Source organism: Aotus nancymaae, unplaced genomic scaffold (assembly GCF_030222135.1).
Source record: "Aotus nancymaae isolate 86718 unplaced genomic scaffold, 86718_ANA_hifiasm-v0.15.2.pri h1tg000040l, whole genome shotgun sequence".
NCBI lineage: Eukaryota > Metazoa > Chordata > Mammalia > Primates > Aotidae > Aotus > Aotus nancymaae.
In genome coordinates, this window is record NW_026988454.1 from 69,775,328 (window position 1) to 69,799,074 (window position 23,747).

The window sequence follows — 23,747 nt, forward strand, 5'->3', positions numbered from 1 at the left end:
GTTCACTGCAGCCTTGACCTCTCCAGCTCAAGTGATCCTCCCACCTCAGTCTAAGTAGCTGGGACTACAGACGAGCACCACCACCCCTGGCTAATTTTTAAATTTTTTTGTAGAGACCAGGGACAGGATTTCACCATGTTCCCATGCTGGTCTGGAACTCCTAGTCTCAAAGGATCCACTCGCCTCAGCCTCCCAAAGTGCTGGGATTAAAGGCATGAACCACTGTGCCTGCTCTGGCCTGGAGTTTTCTTGTAATGAGTATGTGTGTGTGTGTGTGTGTGTGTGTGTGTGTGAGTGTAGAGAGAGAGAGAGCGTATTCTGCTACTAAGAAGTGGTGTGTGTGTGTGTGTAGAGGGAGAGAGTATTCTGCTACTAAGTGATGTGTGTGGGGGGGAGAGAGAGTATTCTGCTACTAAGAAGTGGTGTGTGTGTGTGTGTGTGTGTGTGTGTGTGTGTAGAGGGAGAGAGTATTCTGTTACTAAGAAGTGATGTGTGTGGGGGGGGAGGGAGAGTATTTTGCTACTAAGAAGTGGTGTGTGTGTGTGTAGAGGGAGAGAGTATTCTGCTACTAAGAAGTGATGTGTGTGGGGGGGAGAGAGAGTATTCTGCTACTAAGAAGTGGGGTGTGTGTGTGTGTGTGTAGAGAGAGAGAGTATTCTGCTACTAAGAAGTGATGTGTGTGGGGGGGAGAGAGAGTATTCTGCTACTAAGAAGTGGTGTGTGTGTGTGTGTGTGTGTGTGGAGGGGGAGGGAGGGAGGAGGAGGGAGAGAGGGAGAGAGAGAGAGAGAGAGAGACAGACAGACAGACAGAGAGTATTCTGCTACTGTTGGGTTGCTCACCCATAAACGTCAATTAGGTCAAGCTGGTCGGTGGTGCTTTCCAAGTTTCCCACACTAATTTTCTGTTTTACTTGTTCCATCGGTTACAGAGAAAATTCATTGCTACACTTGCCTGCCTCACAGTCCATGGACAATAAAAGGTATCCTGCATTCTAACAAGAGTTGCTGGCCCTAGAGCGAGAAGAGGCGACGGCGCGACTGTGGGTGTGAACGAGGCACTCACTTAGTACTCACTGGAGTTAAATCTCTTCCCTTCGGTCGAGCCAGAAGAGAAACCCACAGTCCTTAAATCCTCCTCTCCTCTGCCTCAGCAGCAGTTCCTTTTTTTTTAACCAGGCCCCGCCTTCCAGTCGAACGCACCAATTAAAGGTACCAAAAAAAAAGTTCTCTGTACTTTATCCCAAGCTGAGAGACTCTCGCGAGAATCGTGGAGCGCCGACTGTTTCCGCACAGCTAAGGGATTGGTTGCCGGGGACCGGCTGCGCCGCGGCCCCGCCTTTCCGGTACGCGGGCGCGCGGTGGCGGGAATTTCGCCTGTTTGCGGTTTAGAGTCCACAGGTTCCTGGTTGTAGTTGGGGTCTCAGGAGGCAGAATTCGGGGGCTGGAAGTGTGAGCAGGTACGACAGGCACCGCGGGCAACCGTCGCCCGGGGTCCCGGCTGCAGCCGGGTGCACGGGATGCCGTCTCCCCGCCTTCTCCACCCGAGTGCTGCCGGGCGCGGGCAAGGTGGGTCTCGTAGGGTCGGGGTTGGCGCCAGGGACTGCCTTCCTGGTGTCCACCCCCAGCTGGCGAGGGAGCTTTCTCTACCCTGCTGCTGGGAAACGGGCAGAGAGCGGGTTAGTGACGTTGCGGAGGGCGCAGTTCGAGGCGAGCCCAGGACGCTCTGCCTGCAAACATTTCTTTCCTTATCACCTTGTCCTGGGCTGCAGAGTCGGACCTAGTGGGCGGATTTCGAAATCCCTGCCACAGCCAGAGTTGGTTGTGCATTTTGTCTTAAGTTCTGACACCCTTGATGGGCGGAGCGGCGGGGGAGAAGAATTGGGGATTTGGTCTGGGTTTTTCAATTGTTTTTCCTTCGTGCTGGGGGACATCTTGGAAACTTTGTGAGGTAACCCCCAGTCTCTCGGCCCCCACTTCCAGGAATCTCTTCACACCTTCTCTTTGGAGCCCTTAAGGCTACGACGAACTTCAAACATTTCAGGACATGAAGTAAACAATGGAGAACTATTTTGCTTCCCCGACGTTCCTGACTGACAGCTTAGAGCTGGAGCTGGGGACGGAGTGGTGCAAACCTCCTTGCTTTTCTTGTGCTGTTGACAACAGAGGAGGAGGAAAACATTTTTCTGGAGAATCCTACCTCTACAGTGGAGCCCTTAAGCGGTAGGTAAAACTCAGATTTTTTTCCCTCATCTGATTATTCACCAGTTTTTTAGGAATGTTAGTTGTCATTTCAGCCCTCTAAACTTTGGTGTTCACCAAATAATGTTTTATAAATCAGCTTAGTAAGGGTACAAATGAGTATCAGTTCTGCTGTTGACTTCTTGGTAAGGGCATAGTCTAAAGTATTTTGTGTATTAGGGAAAACTTCCTTGGTAACTGATGGTCCCTTACTGTAGGGAGCTGGGCACTAAGTTTTCTTTTACTCAAGGTGAATTCCTAACTATCTGAGGCTTTTGAAATGGTATTTCCTTCGAAAGAGTGTGATGATATTCTGAAGCTTTCCAGTAATTTTTAAGAAAGACAAACATTTTTTGTTGCCCTGTTCCTTCTAATCCTACCTATACATATAGAAGTCTTATAGACTTATTTTACATCGGGCAGGTACATACATACTGCAGTAAAACTGCTATTCTTGAAATATTTTGGTAATACCTGCTGAGGCAGTTTCAGTCAGGAAATTAATTTTTGTTGACTTTGTAATCGTACCTTGTTAGAGACAGAGTACCCACCTTCATTAGTTGGATACAATTCTCCAGACATGGCTCAGAATAACTGTTAGCAGTTTTAAAAATTAAATGTCCCCTCTAGGATGAAATTCTGCAACTGCAGACCACTGGTGAAGACAGGCAGAAATATGTTTTTTAGAATCCTTCTTGGTGTTTTTTGTTTTGTTTTGTTTTGTTTTTGAGAGAGAGTCTCCCTCTGTTTCCCAGGCTGGAGTGCAGTGATGCGATCTCGGCTCACTGCAGCCTCCACCTCCCGGGTTCAAGCGATTCTCCTACCTAAGCCTCCTGAGTGCTGGGATTACAGGCATGAGCCACCGCGCCCGGCCAGTTTTTCCTCTTAAGTTACATTGCACTTCAGTTATACTTTTAATCAATATGGAAGATTGACATTTTAATACAGTCTACTATTGTAATCTTGAATGTGTAAAGTACCAAGGCATTTTCTGACTTTTTATACCTGTAATGTATAATATGGACTCAAATAATGTAAAGAAAAGAGCTGTTGTATTATGGTACTTAGTATACTTTTTATGAGATTAAAACATAATTTTCATTTCAGATTAATTTTGAATCTTGATCCTTTACCAACTAATTTTGAAGAAGATACGTCGGAAATATTTGGCATTCAGTGGGTTACTGAAACAGCATTAGTGAATTCATCCAGAGAGCTCTTTCATTTATTCAGGTATTTTTTCTTATTTAACTTTCTGCGAGTGTAGGTGTTGTTCACTTTTGTGAACTACATTGTTGGGTGGTTTCTAATACTGATACTACGAAAGACCAGGAGACAGGAGAATTGTGCTGGTTGCTCACTTGATTATCTTACCAGTAACAATAATCAGGCAGCAACATTTGATCAGTAATGGTTTTAATGAGTTGCATTTCATTTTCAAAATCTTTATTCTTTGCATTTGACATCATGTATTGACAAATATTTGAGGCTTTCAACTATAATTTTGGAAGAAAATTAAAATACTTTTGTTGTTCAATAGCCATAGTCTTTCAGTGATCTTTAGAGTATGATCTTTCTAAATAAATCGTTTAGACTGTGTAATAGAAATGCTAATTCTCTCTTTGGACAACATTTAAAAATTTTTTAATGAAAAATTTTACACATACACAAAAGAATAATATAATGAATGTCCGTATACCCTCCTTCAGTTATAGTAAACAACTTTTTATTACATTTCCTTCATCTGTCTTGTCTCCTTTTCTTTTGACTTAAGTATTTTTAAGCAAATCCTAGGCATCATATCATCTCACCCATAAATACTTCAGTATGAATTTCTTAAAAATATGGGCCTTTTAGAAACCATGAGCACGGCCGGGTGCAGTGGCTCATGCCTGTAATCCAGCACTTTAAGAGGCCAAGGAGGGTGGATCATGATGTCAGTAGTTTCAAACCAGCCTGACCAACATGGTGAAACCCCATCTCTACTGAAAATAGAAAAATTAGCTGGGCGTGGTGGTACATGCTTGTAATCCCGGTTTCTCAGGAGGATGAGGCAGGAGAATCACTTGAACCTGGGAGGCGGAGGTTGCAGTGAGCCAAGATCACCCAGTGTACTCCAGCCTTGGTGACAGGGTGAGACTCTGCATCAAACAAACAAACAAAAAACCCTGAACACTGTGTCATCTCAGTTAATAAAAATGAAAGTTTTTCCCTTATCTTTTAAGACAATTCGTATTCAGATTTTAGGTAAGTTTGAATAGGAGTCAATTATTGAAAGCAGATTATTCTAAAACATAGTAAAAATCTATATGTGATACATTTAAAGGAAAATGGAGAGGTGGAAGGAATTCTTTCACCATCATCCCATGAAACTTTATGAAGAGATTTAACTGGATCTGTGCCATGTCATGAGAAAACAGGCTGAGTGAGTGATCCTCTGTAATCCTGAACATTACAGAATCCAGAATCAGTGACTCTATCTAGAACATATGATATAAAGATGGGTTAGTTTTTAAAGACTTTGAAATCAACTAGCAAGAATAGCAAGAAATTACTATCAGGAATTAAGATGGAACGTCATAAATACAGCTTTTCCTGATAACTTTAGTCTACATTATTCCTTTTTTCAACTTCCATTGTTTAACTGTATGAGACAGTTTAAATTTTTATTATATAACTGTTAACCTAGAATGTTTTCTGTATTTAAAATTTTTTTTTGAGACGGAGACTTGCACTGTCACCAAGGCTGGAGTGCAGTGGCATGATCTCAGCTCACTGCAACCTCCGCTTCCTGAGTTTAAGCGATTCTCGTGCCTCAGCATCCCAAGTAGCTGGGATTACGGGCCTGCCACCATGCCCGGCTAATTTTTGTGTGTTTTTAGTAGAGACGGGGTCTTACCGTGCTGGCTAGGCTGGTTTTGAAATCTTGACCTCAGGTGATCCATCTGCCTTGGTCTCCCTAAGTGTTGGGATTACAGGCCTGAGCCACTGCGCCACATCTTAACTTCTTTTTCTTTCTTTCTTTCTTTTTTTTTTTTTTTTGAGACGGAGTTTCCTTCTTGTTGCCCAGGCTGGAGTGCAATGGCGAGATCTCATTTCACCACAACCTCCGCCTCCTGGGTTCAAGTGATTCTCTTGCCTCAGCCTCTTGAGTAGCTGGGATTACAGGCACCTGCCACCACACCCAACTAATTTTGTGTTGTTAGTGGAGAAGGGGTTTCTCTATGTTGTTCAGGCTGGTCTTCAACTCTTGACCTTAGGTGATCCACCCTTTTGGCTTCCCAGAGTGCTGCAATTACAGGTGTAAACCACTGCGCCTGGCCTTAAACTTCTCAAAGACATAAATAGTATCTTGCTGATGGTGAAGACTGTGGTACTTGAAATAATTTTTGAAATATAGGCAGTCTTTAATAGATACTTTTGGAAGTTTAGGCAAAGATGTATTTTATCTTTTCTTAAAGTTTTCATTACCTGAAGCTGATCTTTTAATTAACATTTGCCAAGTATTAATCATCATCCCCAAATAAAAGAGGTATTGAAGCCATGTAGTAGATTTGGAAACATTATCCATGTAATTGTTACGTGCTTTATAGTATTCTAAAATTAACTTTCACCTTACATTTTTAAAATTAGGCAACAACTATACAACTTGGAAACCTTGTTACAGTCCAGTTGTGATTTTGGTAAGTTTATTTAAAATGTGTTTAATGGCAAAAATGAATGGTGCTCCACTATGGTGAGTTGCACATGGGTCCATGATGGTATAATTGGGGTATCATGATAATATGGAGGAAGCCTTAGGCCAGAAGTTACGAATTTAGTATTCAGAAAAAGAATGACTTTTAAAATTTTGTTGTAGCTGAGATACAGTGTTTTCCAAAATCTGTAGATTTTAAAGGTAAAACTGACTTAAGGAAGCTAAACTTCTCTGAATGTAATTAGTACTTGTTTTGGAGGTAGGGAGTGGGATGGAGAACTTAAATGAGAACTAAAAAGTGCCAGACCTCAGACTGTCTTGATTTTCTTTTCTGCTTTCTGCTTATAGTTGTTGGTGTTACCCTCTCTTAGATACAGTGTATGGTTTTTTTGTCTCTAGACATTCCTTATGGATTTTTTTTTTTTGAATGTCTTCCATTTCTGTCCTGATGCTTGTTTTCATCCATCTTGAATATATGGATTATACATTATAACCACTGTTTTTAACTTTGTTGCTGCTATTAATAATTCTTTTATCACTGCCATTTCTGCATCTATTTGTATTGATTAATTTTTCTCCTGTTTCTCTGATATATTTTTCTGCTTCTTTGAACATATAGTAATGTTTTATTCTGAGATGAACATTATGGGTTTCACATTGTTGCTTTCTGGGTTTTTTTGTATTCCTTAAGCTAGATGTTGGATTTTGTTCTGGCTTGTTATTGTGTAGTCGTAATCCAGTGGCTCTTTTTGAGGCTTGTTTTAAATTTTGGTAGGATTTTTAAAAAGCAGCCTTTAATGTTAATTTAGCCTAGTAAATTAACCTAGTAAGGCTTTTGAGAATTCTTTCTCGTTCCTTGTCTATTATGAGATTTTTCTCATGCTTGCTAGCTAGAATGTGAACTATTCCCTGGCCTGTGTACTCATTATAGGGAATTTTTTTCTGGTGTTTTTCCCTGGCCTTGGGTAATTTTTTTTCATGCTTGAACAGATCAGTACTTAGATCTCAAGAAGGACCTTCTGTACCCTTCCAGAACTCTGTTTTGTATAGCTTCTTTCTTCTTGGGCACTTTTGCCCTGAAGTTTGGACTACACTGAACTTGGATTCCATATCTCCTCATCTCAGTGAGTTGGGCTCTATTTGGGTTCTCTTCCTCATATTGCAGCCTGGAAACTGTCTCTAGGTGGGGAGCTGGCGCAGTTGTAAGGCTTACTTTGTCTCTGGGAGAGCAATCTTACATTGTCTTGTGTCAGAGCCTGAACACTTGCTTTTTCTGGTTTTCAGTTTTACAGTGGGAGATGGAGCAATATTATTTTATTCCATTTTGCCTGGATGCAGATGTTCATTGCAGTTGTTTTTAAGAGAGTACTGCCTTTATGGGCTGAGAATTGTGAAAATTGGGATGATATGACTTTTTATGGGTGAAATAAAGCCATAAAAATGCAGTTTAATATGGAGGTGTTTGCACAACTTTACATTTATGCGTCTGTTCTGCCAAAGTAGTGGCTATGATTGTTCATTTGAATTAAACTTTGGTTTTATGTTTAGTATGGGTATAAATTTGTAGCCTATAATTCTCATTATGTTTTCTCTGTTTTTGTTTACTAGATTCTCTCTTACTCATATTCTCTAAAATGGTTATCAGCTAGTTACCCATAGTAACTACCTAGATAATTATTGCTGATGTAAATGCTGGAGTGAGGGAAAGCTGACTTTGAGTGAGGTTGGGAGAAAGCAACTATTAAAAGGTCATTCAGAGTTCTATAATTCATTATTAGGAGTTTTGATTTTATTCTACATATAGTAGGTAGTCTTTCAAGGGTTTTGACTTGGGAATAAGAGAAATTGATAAACATTTTAAGCAGATTTTTTGCTTAGAGTATAGGGGGACAGAAGAGAGCATGAGAAGACCTGTTAACAGTCCTATTGCAGTGGTTTAAGTGATTACAGGGAAAATGGATAGTTTCACTGTATATTTGGTTATAAACATAATAGGTCTCTGAAGGATTAAATATGAGGTTAAAGGAAATGAAAGAATCAAAAACTACATAGGCTACTGGTGATACCATTTAAGGAAATGCTGAAAACATGGGCAGCATGAACAGGTTTTGGAAGAAATTAAAGGATTTATTATTTGCACTGTCTGAGCAATCCCAAGTATAGGTGTTAAGCAGTTTAACATGCAAGGTCTGGAGTGCAATGGAGAGATGTGGGTTGTAGATAACCCTTTTAGAGTTATTTATTAATAAAGGAATTGGCAAGATCATACATATGGGGAGAGATATATAGAGAGTAGAGGATTCAGGACTGAGTCATGAAGAGACCATATTAATAATAGAATTGAGGAGGAGGAGCCAAAAAAGAGAAGACAAAGGACACATGAGAAAGAAAGAAGACTGTCAGTATGTGGCACCATGAAGCCAGGTGTAGCCGTTGCTACTGTTACTTGAGGAGCAAGTTACTTGAGGGTCGGCACTGTCTATTAGATTGGGCAATGTGAGTTTGATTGGTGACTTTAATAAGAGCATTTTTTGAGGAGTAGTTGGAGGCAAGACCGCATGAGAATGTTTGATATAAATGTTACAAGACAGAGAATTGCTGCTGGTATGGCTTACAACATTTTTAGTCACTGCCCGTGATAATTATTTAAACTATGATTAACATTGTCTATTTTGGTTTCAGGGAAGGTATCAACTCTACATTGTGAAGCAGACAATATTAGACAGCAGTGTGTACTATTTCTCCATTATGTTAAAGTTTTTATCTTCAGGTAGGATATCAGATGAGTATTTTGGTCACTGCATGAATTTCTGTGTGTGTATTCATACAGACTCTGGTTGTTTATTTTATCTAATTATTTTTTAGGTATCTGAAAGTATACAATGCCAACAGTCATGATCCTGTCCATCCTTATGAGACTTTGGAGGCTCAGATTCCCTCAGTGTTGATTGATGAGCTTCATGGATTACTCTTATATATTGGACATCTTTCTGAACTTCCCAGTATTAATATAGGAGCATTTGTAAATCAAAACCAGATTAAGGTTTGACTTGTTTAATTTTTAAATTATCAGCTTTTTCTCCCCACAAGGAATATTCACTCAAAAAGGAGAGAAATTAGTCAAAATTACAACTCTGGAACCTGACTGCCTGAATTGAAATTCTTGCCCCCCATCCTCCTTTTATTAATTAGGTGCTTTTGGGCAAATGACATCTCTTGCCTCAGCCTCCCCATCTGTGTAATTCTTGTAACTTACTAAAATCATTGGAAGAATTAAATAAATTCATATGCATGAAGTTATTAAAACATAGTATTTATTGAATCAGTAGCTGTTCTCTTGATTTATGACAGTATAAATGTCTAAACGTTTTAAAGCAAATGAAATAAGCTTTATTTTTTATTATTATTATTTTTTTGAGACGGAGTTTCGCTCGTTACCCAGGCTGGAGTGCAATGGTGTGATCTCGGCTCACCACAACCTCCGTCTCCTGGGTTCAGGCAATTCTCCTGCCTCAGCCTCCTGAGTAGCTGGGATTACAGGCACGCACCACCATGCCCAATGAAATAAGCTTTATTTTTGAAAAATTTTATCATATATTACAATAAGATTCAAGAAGATTAATTTATAAAAAAAACTTTCAAGACCACATCTTTATGTGTTCTGACTTTTGAGGCCTATTTGGAGTATCATTAAGATTGTTTTGACTGTGCCCTTTTTTTCCTACCTGTGATAATCATTCCCTCTGAAGTTTGATTTTTAAAAATTTTTATTGTTACCATGCCCAGCTTATAGATAAGTAATAGATTCTCCTTATGAAAATGGGAGCTTATATGAGTAACAAATTATGATAATTCGCAATAAGATTCCCTAAAGTCTCAACTCCTTTCATTATATTTGACTTTACCATTTTGAATAACATTTACTTTTTATGAACATATCTTTGTTAAAATATAAAGTACAGCTGAGCATGGTAGCTCATGCCTGTAATCCTAAGACTGGGAGGCTGAGGCGAGAGGATTGCTTGAAACTATGAATTTAAGACCAGCTGGGACAACATAGCAAGACCCCTATCTCTACAAAAAATTAGTCCAGTGGGATGGCACATACCTGTAGCCCAACTGCTTAGAAGGTTGAGGTGGGAAGATCACTCAAGCTCAGGAGGTCGAGGGTCTGGTGACCCATGATTGCACCACTGCATTCCAGCCTGGACAACAGAGCGAGACCCTATTTCAAGAAATAAAATAGAAGAAATACAATTAAATGTTTACATACTTCTGTGAAATTTAGTAGAAACAAGTTGACTTTTTCATCAGAGTTCAATATATGTAATAATAAAAGCAAATGAAGTTCTAACTGAATTTACAAGTTAATGTATCTAATCTATAGAAAACAAATAGATAATTGCTTCTAATTATGTCATTTAAATAAAAAGATTCATGAGTACATTGTTGAGGGAGGGGTATTTTCCTTACTAGTTTCTGTAAATTGGACTGGTTTTTATTTTCTAGTTATCCATCAAGTACCTAAGAAAAAAAAATGAGGGGAAATAATAAGCTTAGTTTTAGACCTGTCACATTGAATTAATTTTAAGTTTATCCAGAATAATCATGGATAAAAAAGATGTTGTTTTTTTTTGCTTTTCACTATGGCAAAAAGTTTCTGATAATTATATTTGCATCTGGCCTGTTAAATTATTGTCTAAAATTAAAAAGAATAGCAATAGAAATAAAAATTTGTGCACAAGGGTCCTCAAACTAGGTTTTGCCTTTCATAGGCTTTTTAATAGGCAGACTTGAAAAGATAGGTTATTTGAAGCTCAGAAGACTAAATTTTTAAAGCAGAGGAACTTTACAGTGTTCAAAAAAAAAAAAAGAATAACATACTAAAATACTGTTCTTTTCTGAAACAAAAGCAAAATAAAAAGCATCTTTCAAGGCTGTTTATATATTTGTTATTTTATAACAATCTTGTATATGAAATGTCTTATTTTAATTGTTATTTCCAATTGAGCTGCTTTTATTACTTTTTAGGAACTCTCTAGATATACATTATTTGGTGGAATTATGTATTGCAAATATTTTATTTTTTCATTAACTAAACTGACTTTCTAGGTATATTTGAATGTTTTAGATAGTTATATTTTTCACATCATCTATGCTGTTAAAATATTTTGATTGTTGCTTTTATTTCTTTAATTCATGTTATTTTTATATATGCAGTGAGGTGAGAAGTCTAACTTAAGTTTCTTGCAAATGGATGTTAATAATCTTATTGTTTATTGAATGACCCATACTTTTCCCATTGATTTGAGATGGCACATATATTCATTTCTGTCTTCTCTGTTCTTGCTGTTTGTTATCTATTCCTGTCCCAATACTGTTCTGTCAGTGTAGCATTTTATTTTGTGTATACCTAAGGCAAGTCTACTCTACATCATTCTTTATATTTGTTTTAATGGAACCTGTTATGTGATTGTATTTATTTTTATAGTGATGCTAAATGCTGACTAGAGGATGGTTATTGATAACCCACTAAAACACAGTACTTGAAAGTGCTAGGTTTTGACTCAGAATTGAGTTTGAATCCTAATACATGAATTGAGAGGTAAATTTTTTCACCTCTTTTAACTTCTGTTTCTTTCCTTCTTTTTTTTTTTTTTTTTTTTTTGAGGTGGAGTTTCGCTCTTATTGCCCAAGCTGTAGTGCAATGGCGTGATCTTGACTCACCGTAACCTCCACCTCACGGGTTCAAGTGATTCTCCTGCCTCAGCCTCCCTAGTAACTGGAATTATAGGTGCACACCACCACACCCAGCTAATTTTTTTTTTTTTAGTAGAAACGGGGTTTCACCATGTTGGCCAGGCTGGTCTCAAACTCCTGACCTCAGGTGATCCACCCACCTCAGCCTCCCAAAGTGTAGGATTACAGGCATGAGCCACTGCGCCAGCCTTAACTTCTGTGTCTTAATAGGATGACAGTAATGTCTACATTATAGTCTAAAGTTCTTTTGTTAAAATATTTTATAGGAGTTTCTGGTCACTCATACATTAAAGAGTTTCCTAGCTAAATTCTAAGACAAAATTATGAAAACACATATTTTAAAAAATTCTTTTACTGCCTTACAGCTGTAGTAGAGTCAGAGGTTGGTTGGAAGGTACCTTTACTATACAAGTCTATTCAGCAGCCCCAATGTGGTGGGTCTGTCTTAAACCAACAGATGAAAATAATTCCTGCTTTCAAAGATCTTCAGTGAAAAAATCCTCTAATGAACAAGACAGAGGTTTTCCCTGAGCTTTTGAATAGTGGTAGGTTAATTGGTTCTTTATCCTTGTGTTTATGCAGGAGTACTATGTGACATGCTATGAAATACCTAGTAAAATATTAATGAATTCTCAATTACAGTTGATAATGTTATCCACAGCTTTTTCCACCATCATGGCATTTATTACATCTCCACTTGGATATACATTGGCTGGTGCTAGAAATTCTCTACATGCTGGGTGAGAAATTGAGTAAGTTTATGGATTTGTGATTTATATCCCTTTTAAAATCAGCTTTTATTGCCTTTTAAACTTACATAAGTAATAAATGCTCTCTGATTTTTTTAAAAAATTAAATAGTAAACAAAGTAAGAAGTCAAAGTTTTACTCTTTTTCTTCCAGAAATAACTGTTGGGAACAGCTTGGTTTATCTTTCCATATTTGTTTTCTATCTGTTAGTATACATATGTAGAAACTCATAGGTTAAATTTTGTTTTTGTTTCTAACCACAGATATGATCATACTGTTCAGTGTGATCTTTCATTATCAGGGTTTTAGAGGTCTGTTTATGTTAGTACCTATAGTTCTACTTTATCCATTTAAACGCTGCATGTTCTACTATATTTAGCAATGTCTATTTTAAACGTTTAAGTTACTTTCATTTTTTTGATATTACAAATAATTTTTCACGGAATACACTTGTGTATAGATATGTATCTTTAATCTGTGTACAAGTTACTCTAATATTCTTAGAAATAGAGTGGCACACTGCAGTTTTAATATGAATATGCTGCTGTTTTGCTGAATAGTAAGTCTGTTAGTATGCCTTTACTTCATACTCTTGCCAGTAGTTGATACTATCAATTATGTTTTATTTTTTGCCAACTAATATGTGAAAAATTAAATGGAATTTTTTTTATCTTGCAATTTCTTGGTTACTAGTGAAGTTGAACATCTTTACATTTTATTGTCTGTATTTGCTTTATTAATTATTCATTATATTTTGCAAATTTTCTTCTTTTTTTAGTAACAGTATATATATATTGTGGATAAATATCCTTTATGCTTATGGCTATGGTGCCTGTTTATTTCTTCATCTTGCTTAGGTTCCATTGCCAACCTATCATTTAGGTTGTAAAGATGTCTATTACTCCAACACCTGCTTTTCTGTTAATAAATACATATATATATTCGTACATAGAAAAATACAAAGATGTACACAAGTATATAATTTCCTCTCTCATGTGGCGTCTGAATTTCACATTACTGTTTTCTTAGAGTAATGCTCAAGTGGACTTATTCTGAGCTAGGTATACATTTTGGTTATCTATTACCTTGGTTTGCTCTATTTTATTCCACAAAACAATTGCATGGGGTCAGTTTATCAGTATTGGTTAAAAGAAAAATATCTTAAAGACTTTGTTGGTTAGAAATGTGAAGATTTTATGTTCTCTTTTTTTTTAAAGTTGTGTTGCATTAATGCTTTTCAAAGATAGACTTATTAGGAAAAGAAGTTTATTAGATTTTACTTGGAAGAATTAGAAATTTTTGAAGATAATGTTATCAGTGCTCATATAAGAAAGTTGTCCTCAAATTCAAATTTTATTTGCAAAAAAAAAAATTTTAACTATTTTAGTTTTGTTATAATTTAAAGATGTACAGTCACTTTTTCCTTTCTGATTTAGTAAAATCTACTGTACTTTAAAACTATTTTATTGCATTTTCAGAACATGTTGTATATGGTCATCAGTTTATGAATCTGGCAAGTGACAATTTAACCAATGTCAGCCTATTTGAAGAGCATTGTGAAACTCTCCTTTGTGATTTAATAAGCCTGTCACTCAGCAGATATGATAAGGTAATGCTTTAAGAGTTTATTTGTATTTTTGAGACTTAAAGACAATATTCTGTCCTTAATATGTGTCATTTAATCTATAAGAATTTAGTCTAAAATGATTATATTTTTCAATTTTATATTTAGTTGCTATTATCTGGGATCTTAAAGGGAAAATAGTTTTTATTTAAACATCTAAAACAGGCTGAAGTTGGTATTTTAGAGCTTTTCTTTTCTTTAAAGAAAAATAGCCTTTTCTAGTTTAACAAAAATAGATAAAAATGATGTTTACTAAAATAATTGGAAACCTAATTTCTACCAAAATAGTAGAGGCCAGCTCTTTAATAAATTATTGTATTGTTGTTATATAATAATAAAATAAGCGCTTACTTAAAGTTCTTTGATAGATTTTAAGAGAGGATTTTGTTCCTTGTTTTCATAGACGGTCTAGTATCATGGGTGAAATTATGTGTTTAGATTAAATTGTGTTTATCATAGAGTATTTAATGGAGACAGTGACTTAAAGGTGCTACAGAACATGTTCATTTTTAAGTGGTGGAAATGTTTAGGTTATTTTCTATTTCAGATTTACAAGCATAAAGACTGTTTTTGGGAAATTAAGATTTAGGGAAAAGGATTTTTATAATTTTTCAAATTTAGATTTTTTCATGCATTGTTTATCAATATTTTTAAAATTTATTGTGTATGTGTATTAGTGGATTAACCAGATATGATAGACTGATGTCTTTTAAACATTTATTCATTTATTTTTGATAATTGACAAAATTATGTATATTTATCATATACATCATTTTTTGGTATGTGTATACATTGTAGAATGGCTAAATAGAGCTAATTAGCCTATGTATTGTCTCACATTCTTACCGTTTTTTGTGTGAGAACACTTAAAATCTAAGAGTAGATTTTAAGTGATTTTCAAGAATACCATATAGCACATTGTTTTTAACCGTAGTCACCATGTTGAGTTTATTCCTCTTATCTAACTGAAATTTTGTATGCTTTGACCAACATCTCCCCTGCCTCCCTCCTAATCCTCCTCACACCCCTTGGTAAGGATCATTCTACTCTGCTTCCATGAGTTCAGCTTTTTTAGATTCCACATATAAATGAGATTATGTGTTATTTGTCTTCTGTGCCTGGCTTACTTCACTTAACATAATGTCCTCCATATTCATCCATATTGTTGCAAATGACAGGATCTCTTTCTTCTCAAGGCTGAATAGTAGGGTCGTGCACTGTGGAACAAAGTTTCAGTCAGTGACAGACCACATATATGAGGTGGCTATACCACATTGCCTAGGTGTGCAGTAGTAGGTTTAAGTACAATAAATCATGTTAGCATGAAGATTCACTTCTCAGAACGTGTCCTGCTGTTAAGTGACACATGACTGTATTCCATTGCGTATGTAAACCACATTTTCTTTATGCATTCATCTGCTGATGGACAATTTGGTTCATTCCATGTCTTGGCTATTGTAAATAATGCTGCAGTGAACCTGGGAATGCAGATATCTCTTCAACATAATAATTTCATTTTCTTTGCAAATATACCTAGTGGGATTGCTGGATCACGTGGTAGTTCTATTTTTAATTTTATGTAAATCAACTTGCGTACTATATTACATGATGGCTGTACCAATTTATTTTCTCACCAAAATGTGCAAGGGTTTTCTTGTCACCACATCCTCTCCAGCACTTGTTAACTTTTGTCTTTTTGGTGATAGCTCATCAAGTTGTAATTTGCATTTTCATAATTATTAGTGATGTTGAGCATTTTTCATATGCTGCTTGGCCATTTGTAGGTCTTCTTTTAAGAAATGTCTATTTATATTTTTTGTCCATTTTGTAATCGGGTTATTTGTTTTCTTGCTGTTGAGTTACTTGGGTTCCTTATATATTTAAGATACTAACCCCTTATTAGATATATGGTTTGCAAATATATTCTTCCATTCTGCAGGTTTTCCTTCATTCCATTTTTTTTTTTTTTCTGTGCAGATGTTTGTCTGTTTTCATTTTTGTGGCCTGTGCTTTTGGAGTTATACCCAATAAATCATTTGCCAGACCACTGTCATATAGCGTTTCCCTCATGTTTTCTTCTAGCTCTACAGTTTCAGGTCTTACATTTAAGTCTTTAATTTATTTTGAGTTGATTCTTCGATGTGGTGTGAAATAAGGGCCTAAATTCATTCTGCGAGTGGATGTCTAGTTGTCTCAAACTGTTTACTGAAGAAGCTGTCCTTTCCCTATGGCATGCTCTATTCATCTTTGTTAAAATTAAGTTGACCATAAATGCCTGGATTTATGTTTGAGCTCTCTACTCTGTTCTGTTTTGTTCTGTGTCTGTTTGTATGCTAGCACCACACTGTTTTGATTACTATAACTTTGTAGTGTATTTTGATGTCAGGTAGTGTCAATGCCTCGAGCTTTGTTCTTTTAACTAATAGTCTATTCAGGACCTTTTGTGATTTCCTGCCAATTTTAGGATTGTTTTTTTTTTCTATTTCTATGAAAATTGTCATTAAGTATTTTGGTAGGGACGTCATTGAATCTGTCACTTTGGGTAGTATGGACCTTTTATTAATATTTCTTCCAACTTATGAACAAAAGATAGTTTTGTACTTATTCATGTTGTATTCAGTTTATTTCATCAGAGTTTTATATTTTTCATTGTACTGGCCTTTCACTCTGGTTAAATTTATTCCTAAATATTTTTATTTTTGTAGGTATGTACTATATGTGGGATTGTTTCATTGATTTCTTTTTTGGATAGTTTGTTGTTATTGTATAGAAATGCTATGGTATTTTTTATGTTGGTTTGGTATCCTGCAACTTTCCTGAATTTATTTATTCTAATGATTTTTGGTGATGTCTTTAGAGGTTTCTATATGTAAGATCATGTTATCTACAAGCAGCAACAATCTTAACTTATTTCTTTTCGTTTAGATGACTTTTATTTCTTTTGCTTAATTGCTGTGGCTACGATTTCTAGTAAAAGCCTAATACTTCTTTTTTTTTTTCACTTTGTATTAGGTTAGAAATGTGTACATAACTTATGTAAAATATTACATACATTATGAATTTAAGAAGCCTCCTAGCTGTATTTGTAAATACCATGTATATTCTTTGCATTATCTAGGATTTTTTGTTAAAAAGTAAATAATTTAGAAATTACTTTATAAAACCCTAATAACTGTATTTATTCTGTCTTGCAAAATTTTTACTCTGTTTTACAGTGAATCAAAATTTATTTTCTAATCTTTTTATTAGAAGTCTTTCGTTGTTGTAGATGACTTAGGTCAAGATAAGCAAACTAGCCCTGAGGTATAATCTAGCCCACTACCTATTTTTGTGAGTATAGTTTTATTGGACTATAACCCCGTCCATTTCTCTTATGTGTTATCTGCAACTGTTGTACTGAAATGGCAGAGTTCAGTAGTTGTGACAGAGACTGTATTGCCAACAAACTCTTAAATATGTCCTATGTAGCCCTTTATGGAAAATGTTTGCTGACCACTGGACTAGATGATTTAAATGTTTTTTTAAGTTGAAATCTAATTTATTCTATACTTTTGGTTTTAAAATGGAAATTTATCTTAAAAGTTAAATGGAAGTGGCACATTTTCAATAAATAATTTTATTTGAGAAATTTTAAGTCATCTAAATCATTCTTTTAAAAGTATTTGGAAGCTATGTGGTATTTAAAATTCTGTTACTGTCTTATAATGAACACATTTTGGTTCTTTTCTATAGGTTAGGCCCTCTGAATCATTAATGAGTCACCATTGTCCATGTTCATGCATTAAAGAATTATGGATTCTACTCATTCATCTTGTAGACCACAGAAGTAAATGGTCTCTCTCAGAAGTAAGTTGGAAAATTGATGTGTTAGTTATTGTTACTAACTTTTATATTGATTTAATCCAGTGATTTTGACTGAGAAAAATTTTAACTTCCTTTTTTATAATTAGGCAATAATAACCACCAAATAGAGCAGTAACTGAGTACTGAATGCCTATTTACATTTCAACCCTAATTATTTTTAGCCCGAAGTTAGTAATATGAAAAATCTAAGAGTAGTACAAGGTTTGATGCTTATTTTTTCAAGTTTTGTTGTTGTTGTTCTATCAGAAATATTTTAGGCTAAGGTATTTAATACCCATTAGTAACTTAGAAAACATTTTAGTCAGGAAATATGGCAGATTTAGAAGAATTGTCGAACATAAAACAGACTTCTATTACTTAAGTTTATAGCATCTTATTTCAAGGAGGGAGGAAGAGAAACACAAAGGGGAAGATGAGAAACTTTCTTTCACTTCAGTTGCAGTCATGTCGTCAGATCAGGGCTTTATTTTATTTCAAATGCTTTAGGTTATTGAAAAAGGGAAGTACCCCTAGGCAGAATTAAGTAAAACAGTCTCTTGTAAAACAACATTAAAAATGGTTTATGTTATATGAAAAGGTACTTTTGATTTTTCATGGATTTAAAAATTTTCCAATTTTCTGCAATTTGGGGTTTGGATGGTGCTATCTTTTCTTTCCTTTTTTTTTTTTTTTTTGAGACAGAGTCTTGCTGTATTGCCCAGGCTAGAGTGCTCATTACAACCTCTGCCTCTGCACGATCTCAGCTCACTGCAACCTTCGCCTCCCAGGTTCAAGCAATTTTCATGCCTTAGTCTCCTGAGTGGCTGAGATTACAGGCATGCACCACTGTGGCCAGTTAATTTTTTTATTTTTAGTAGAGAGGGTGTTTTACCATGTTTCCCAGGCTGGTCTTGAACTTCTCACTTCAAGCAATCCACCTGCCTTGGCCTTCCAAAGTGCTAACATTACAGGTATGAGCCACCAGTCCTAGCCTGCTATCTTTTTTTTTAATCTCAACTCTATCTTTATAGGTTTGCAAGTGCTGTATTTATTTTGAGTTATTTTAGCAGCAAATAAGTGTAAACTTAATATATTTTTGCTTATTATTGAGTAAAAAATTTTTTTTCATAACCTAGAGGCAGTTGCTGAATTGTATAAACTTGAACTTTGGCTTTCAGGCATTATAAGGTACAAGAAAAGAAAACAAAGTTCAGAATTGATCAAGTTGGTAGCCTACAACTACACCAATTATCCATAAAACTGGTCTCTCAGAAAGATGAACTAGAAACTAAACTAGATTTTTAAGGAAAATTGACTATCTTTAACTCTGGTGCTTTTCAGAAGCTTGAAATTGCTTCTGTGTATTTTTTATTGTATTCTAGTCCTTATGTGGGTTTACAGACTGAGTTCATGTTACCTAAAGATTTCAAGCCACTGAGCCCAGGATATCGAGGCTCCAGTGAACCAAGATTGTGCCACTGTACTGCAGCCTGGATGACAAAGCAAGACACTGTCTTGAAAAAAAGAAAAAAAAAAATTCAAGCCATTGAATTCTGGGTAGCCAAGAACAATGGATGGATGCCTAAACTCACATCTTCCTACATAACCTTCCAACAAAATACGGAAAAGCAAAATCAAATATATCTACTGTTAACTCTTGAGCAATGTGAGGGTTAGGGGTACTGACCCCCTGCCCCATGCAGTCAGAAAGCTGCATGTAACTCTTGACTTCCCCAGAACTTAACCATTAGTAGCCTACTGTTGACTGTAGTCCTTACCAATAACATAAAGAAACAATTAACACATATTTTGTGCGTTATGTGTATTATATTCTGTATTCTTATGGTAAAATAAACTGAAGAAATAAAACTTTAAAACCATAAGATAATCTTTACTTCTTATTAATTAAGTGGAAGTAGGTCACCATAAAGGTCTTCATCCTCATCTTCATGTTGAGTAGGCTAAGGAGGAGGAAGAAGAGGAGGGGTTGGTCTTGCTGTCTTCAGGGGTGGTAGAGATGGAAGAAAATCCATGTATAAACTCACCCATCCATTTCAAACCCGTGTTGTTCAAATGTTAGCTGTACACAAAAACATTCATGTTATATAACTGCAAGTAGGTGTGCTTAGTACTGTCAATTTTAAAAACAGAAAACCACTTAAGCTCTTACCAAAGGCCTTTCTAACAAGGCAGGACAGTCTTGAGAAAAACTACTCAGAGAAGAGAACTAGCAGTGGTTATAGAACTGCTTTAAAATCATTGCCAGAATGTGAAGATACTGAAAAAGTTTTCTTGTAGATCAGAGAACTTATGATATGAAAGAAACATAAAAGTGTCCATACAACATGGAAGTTGCTGTAGAGTAAAAAGGCAAAAATGAGTCATGGTACCTATTGGTGATTGGGTGATGAAGGGGGCCAGAAGAGAAAGCAGAAAATTTAGGGTCTTAAAACACCACCACCAAAATAAAGAATAAATCAAAGGACTCATACCCACTTCCACCACCAAAAAACAACAACAAAAAAAAGGAAAGTAAATTCAGCAAAGAAATGGGACTTCGCTGCATTGTCAAAAGAAGGTGCCCCTGAATTAAGAATCTTTTAAGCTAGTCCTAATCTACAAAACGAACAGACTAAAACTAGACCTTTATAAGTTACTAGAAGAAAACAGATTTGATATACTTTAGTTGATGGTACCCTCTCCCCCAGAAACAACTATAAAGCAGAAAGAAGACAGTGACAACACTGCAGATTGAATTAGCTTGTCTGTTCAGACTACATCTGAGGTTATAGAAGAACACCTTGAATAAGATACTCAAATGTTAAAAACAAATGGACAGAAAACCAAGATGGATGGAAAGAGTACATTGAATGCAAGAAAGAAATAGGAAGAGGAACATTATATCAGAATTGACTAAATTACAAGATGACTAAGGGAGAATGGACATAAATGAAAATTTAATAAGGCTTATAGAAGAAAGGTTGAAAAGGGAATAAAAATGAGATAAATATAAAGAGTTTGTGAGAAAATGGTTGAGATGGAAGATTGGCAGAGACAAAATAACCATATATATAAATGCAATCCCTAGAAAAGAAAACAACAATGGGATATAGCTACTATTAAAAACTATAATCAAAGGAAACTTCCCAGAAATAAAAGATCTAAATCTATATGTTGAAAGGGCCTACTGGATAACTTGAAAGATTAACCCCAAGCAATCCACCATAAGACATGTCTTACTAAATCTGTTTGACTTTAAACATAAAACATCTCCAAGTTCTCTAGGAACGAAGACCAAATAACTTATAAGAGCAAAATAATTTTATTGGTGCTAGACTTCTTGAAATCAGCTTATAGCCAGACATCAATGGAGCATTTAAAATGACTCAATGAAAAAGTGTGAGCCAAGGATTTAATAACTTTGACCCTAGCAATCCCACTTCCAGGCATTTACCCTAAATGTGTACCTTCCAAAATTAAAATGCATATGCATAAGTTTATTTATTGCAGAATTGTTTTTATAATAGCATAATAGTAGAAAGTAAATTTCCATACATAAAAAAGAGTGGTTGAGCAAACCATGGTATATCTGTACTCTGAAGTATTGTTCTGTATTAGTGTGTGTTCTCTGGAGAAACAGAACCATTAGAATATATAGATATATAAGATTTATTATAATGAATTGGCTCACAGAGTTATGGAGGCTAAGAAGTCCTGAATCTGAGGTTGGCAAGCTGAAGACCCAGAGGAGCTGATGATATAGTTTCTAGTCTCAGTCCACAGGCCTGCAAACCAGAGGCCAATGGTGTAATTTCCAGCCTGAGTCCAAGTCTGAAGGCAGAAACAACTGAACTTAAATGTATTTTAAAAGAATAATACTCTTTGCAAGGATTGGCAGTACTAACCCAGGTAACTTTACAATGTACTATTTTGACACTGTATTATATGGCTAAAGACAAATCATAAAGAACTGTAAATATTTCACTTACAAGATTTGTTTTTTACATTGTTATGTGAGGATTAGCAATTTTAGATCTATTATATTTGTATTCTTAGACTGGACAAATTAATAAACACATTGTGGCTAAATGGAGTCAGGTTTGTCTGTCTTGGGAAATTGAGCTACACATATGGCAAGAAGGAATGCCAGTGTGAACCACAATATGTTGGATTAGTATTTGAGATAGTATGAAATATTTCTTTTTAATATATAGGACTACTTATAAATATATATGTGTGTGTGCATACGTCTATTTGCCTACCTTTTTCACTAGGTAGGCTTACAAGCAGTGATATCTGAGTAACAGTATACATATTTTAGCTATATCTTAGTTTCAAAATAACCATTCTATAGTGAAAGGAAACAAGAGTCTTGAATAAATGACTGATTATAGGATGAGGCATGGAACGTAAACATGAGCCTGAAACATCTTGTACCAGAAACTAAGGAAGTGCTCAAAAAATGATGAGTACATGTCAGAAGGACACAGGAGCTAGCCTTAAGGTCTATAGGCTAAACCTAGGAAATTTGAGCTACAAAATAGTAAAGGATTGTAATCTGTTAAGAATCTGTGATCCCTATTGATACAAATTGGGAAAAGGGAAGCTTTTCCTAAAAAATGTAGAGTCATGATGGAATTAGAAAATCACCATTTTATAACTTCCATGGTAATTGTTTCAGGCAAGAATCCTCAGTGAATGCTTAAAGTCATGGACAAAACTGATGAACGGCATATTAACATAGTTTGCTAAGATCTTTACATAATATTTATCAATTATAAAAAGGAAAATAATTATAGTACAGAAAATGTAGCAGGTACTACCTTAACCACATAATCAAAGTTAACTAGTAATAGGACAGATTAATACCATGTGCCACCAATATGATGCCTTGAAAGAACAAAAATAGTCTGGGTGTGGTGGCTCATGGCTGTAACCCCAGCAATTTGGGAGGCTTAGGTGGGAGGCTCTCTTGAGCCCAGGAGTTCAAGACCAGGTAACATAGAGACCTTGTCTTTACAAAAAACAAACAGGATTACTTATGTGTGGTGGTGGCATGCCTGTGGTCACAGCTACTGGGAGGCTGAGGTGGGATGATCACTTGAGCTCAGGATTTTGCATCACTGCCTGGAGCCTGGGCAACAGAGTAGGACCCTCCCCCCACAAAAGGGAATAAAATGTGTAATGTCAGACAAACCTAAATAACTGGCCTATACTCTTTAAAAATATCAAGGTTATGAATGATATAATCTCAGGAACTCTTACAGATTAAAGGAAGCTGAGGAAATTTACAGATTAAATGATGTGATAGCTAAATGCATCTTATGATTGCTGCATAATGATATAGTAGGCTAATTTTCAATAAGATCTATTGTGCACATTATAATACAAAGAAAAATGGAAAACATGAAAGAGTGGTTAAGAGACATGAAGAATAGAGAGGATGTCTAATATACTTCTAATTATAGTTACAAAGTGGAACAGTGAAAACATTTGAAGAAAAAAATGAAAAATTTCGAATGTTAATGAAAGCTAATCAGATAAATTCAATGAACCCACATAGGGTAAATAAAGAGAAAAAACACACCCAGATACATCACAGTGGAATCACAGAAGACCAAAGACAAAGAAATTTATAACATTAGACAGAAAAATGTGTTACTTTATTTTTTTTAGAGAGAAGGTCTCACTCTGTCACCTAACCTGGAGTGCAATGGTGTGGTCACGGCTCACTGCAGCCTCAACTTCTTCAGCTCAAGTGATCCTCCTGCCTCTGACTTCCTAGTAGCTGGGAGTACAAATGCATGCTGCCACACCCGGCTAATTTATTTTTTGT

The 23,747-nt window shown here is 35.8% G+C and overlaps 1 protein-coding gene across 3 annotated transcripts in view; it reads left to right on the forward strand.

The window, feature by feature from the left end:
• Positions 1 to 1,368: 1,368 nt before the first annotated feature.
• MMS22L (MMS22 like, DNA repair protein) overlaps positions 1,369 to 23,747 on the forward strand; it is a 148,609-nt gene continuing 126,230 nt past the window's right edge. For 2 of the 3 annotated variants that reach the window (XM_064360823.1, XM_012444264.3), the window contains exons 1-9: positions 1,369 to 1,457; positions 1,981 to 2,220; positions 3,346 to 3,471; positions 5,872 to 5,921; positions 8,618 to 8,705; positions 8,801 to 8,978; positions 12,357 to 12,447; positions 13,923 to 14,053; positions 17,801 to 17,914. In XM_064360823.1, coding sequence (XP_064216893.1) covers positions 2,057 to 2,220; positions 3,346 to 3,471; positions 5,872 to 5,921; positions 8,618 to 8,705; positions 8,801 to 8,978; positions 12,357 to 12,447; positions 13,923 to 14,053; positions 17,801 to 17,914 — 942 coding nt within the window. In that variant the 5' untranslated portion in view covers positions 1,369 to 1,457; positions 1,981 to 2,056. The other variant, XM_012444265.2, reaches the window with a different exon arrangement.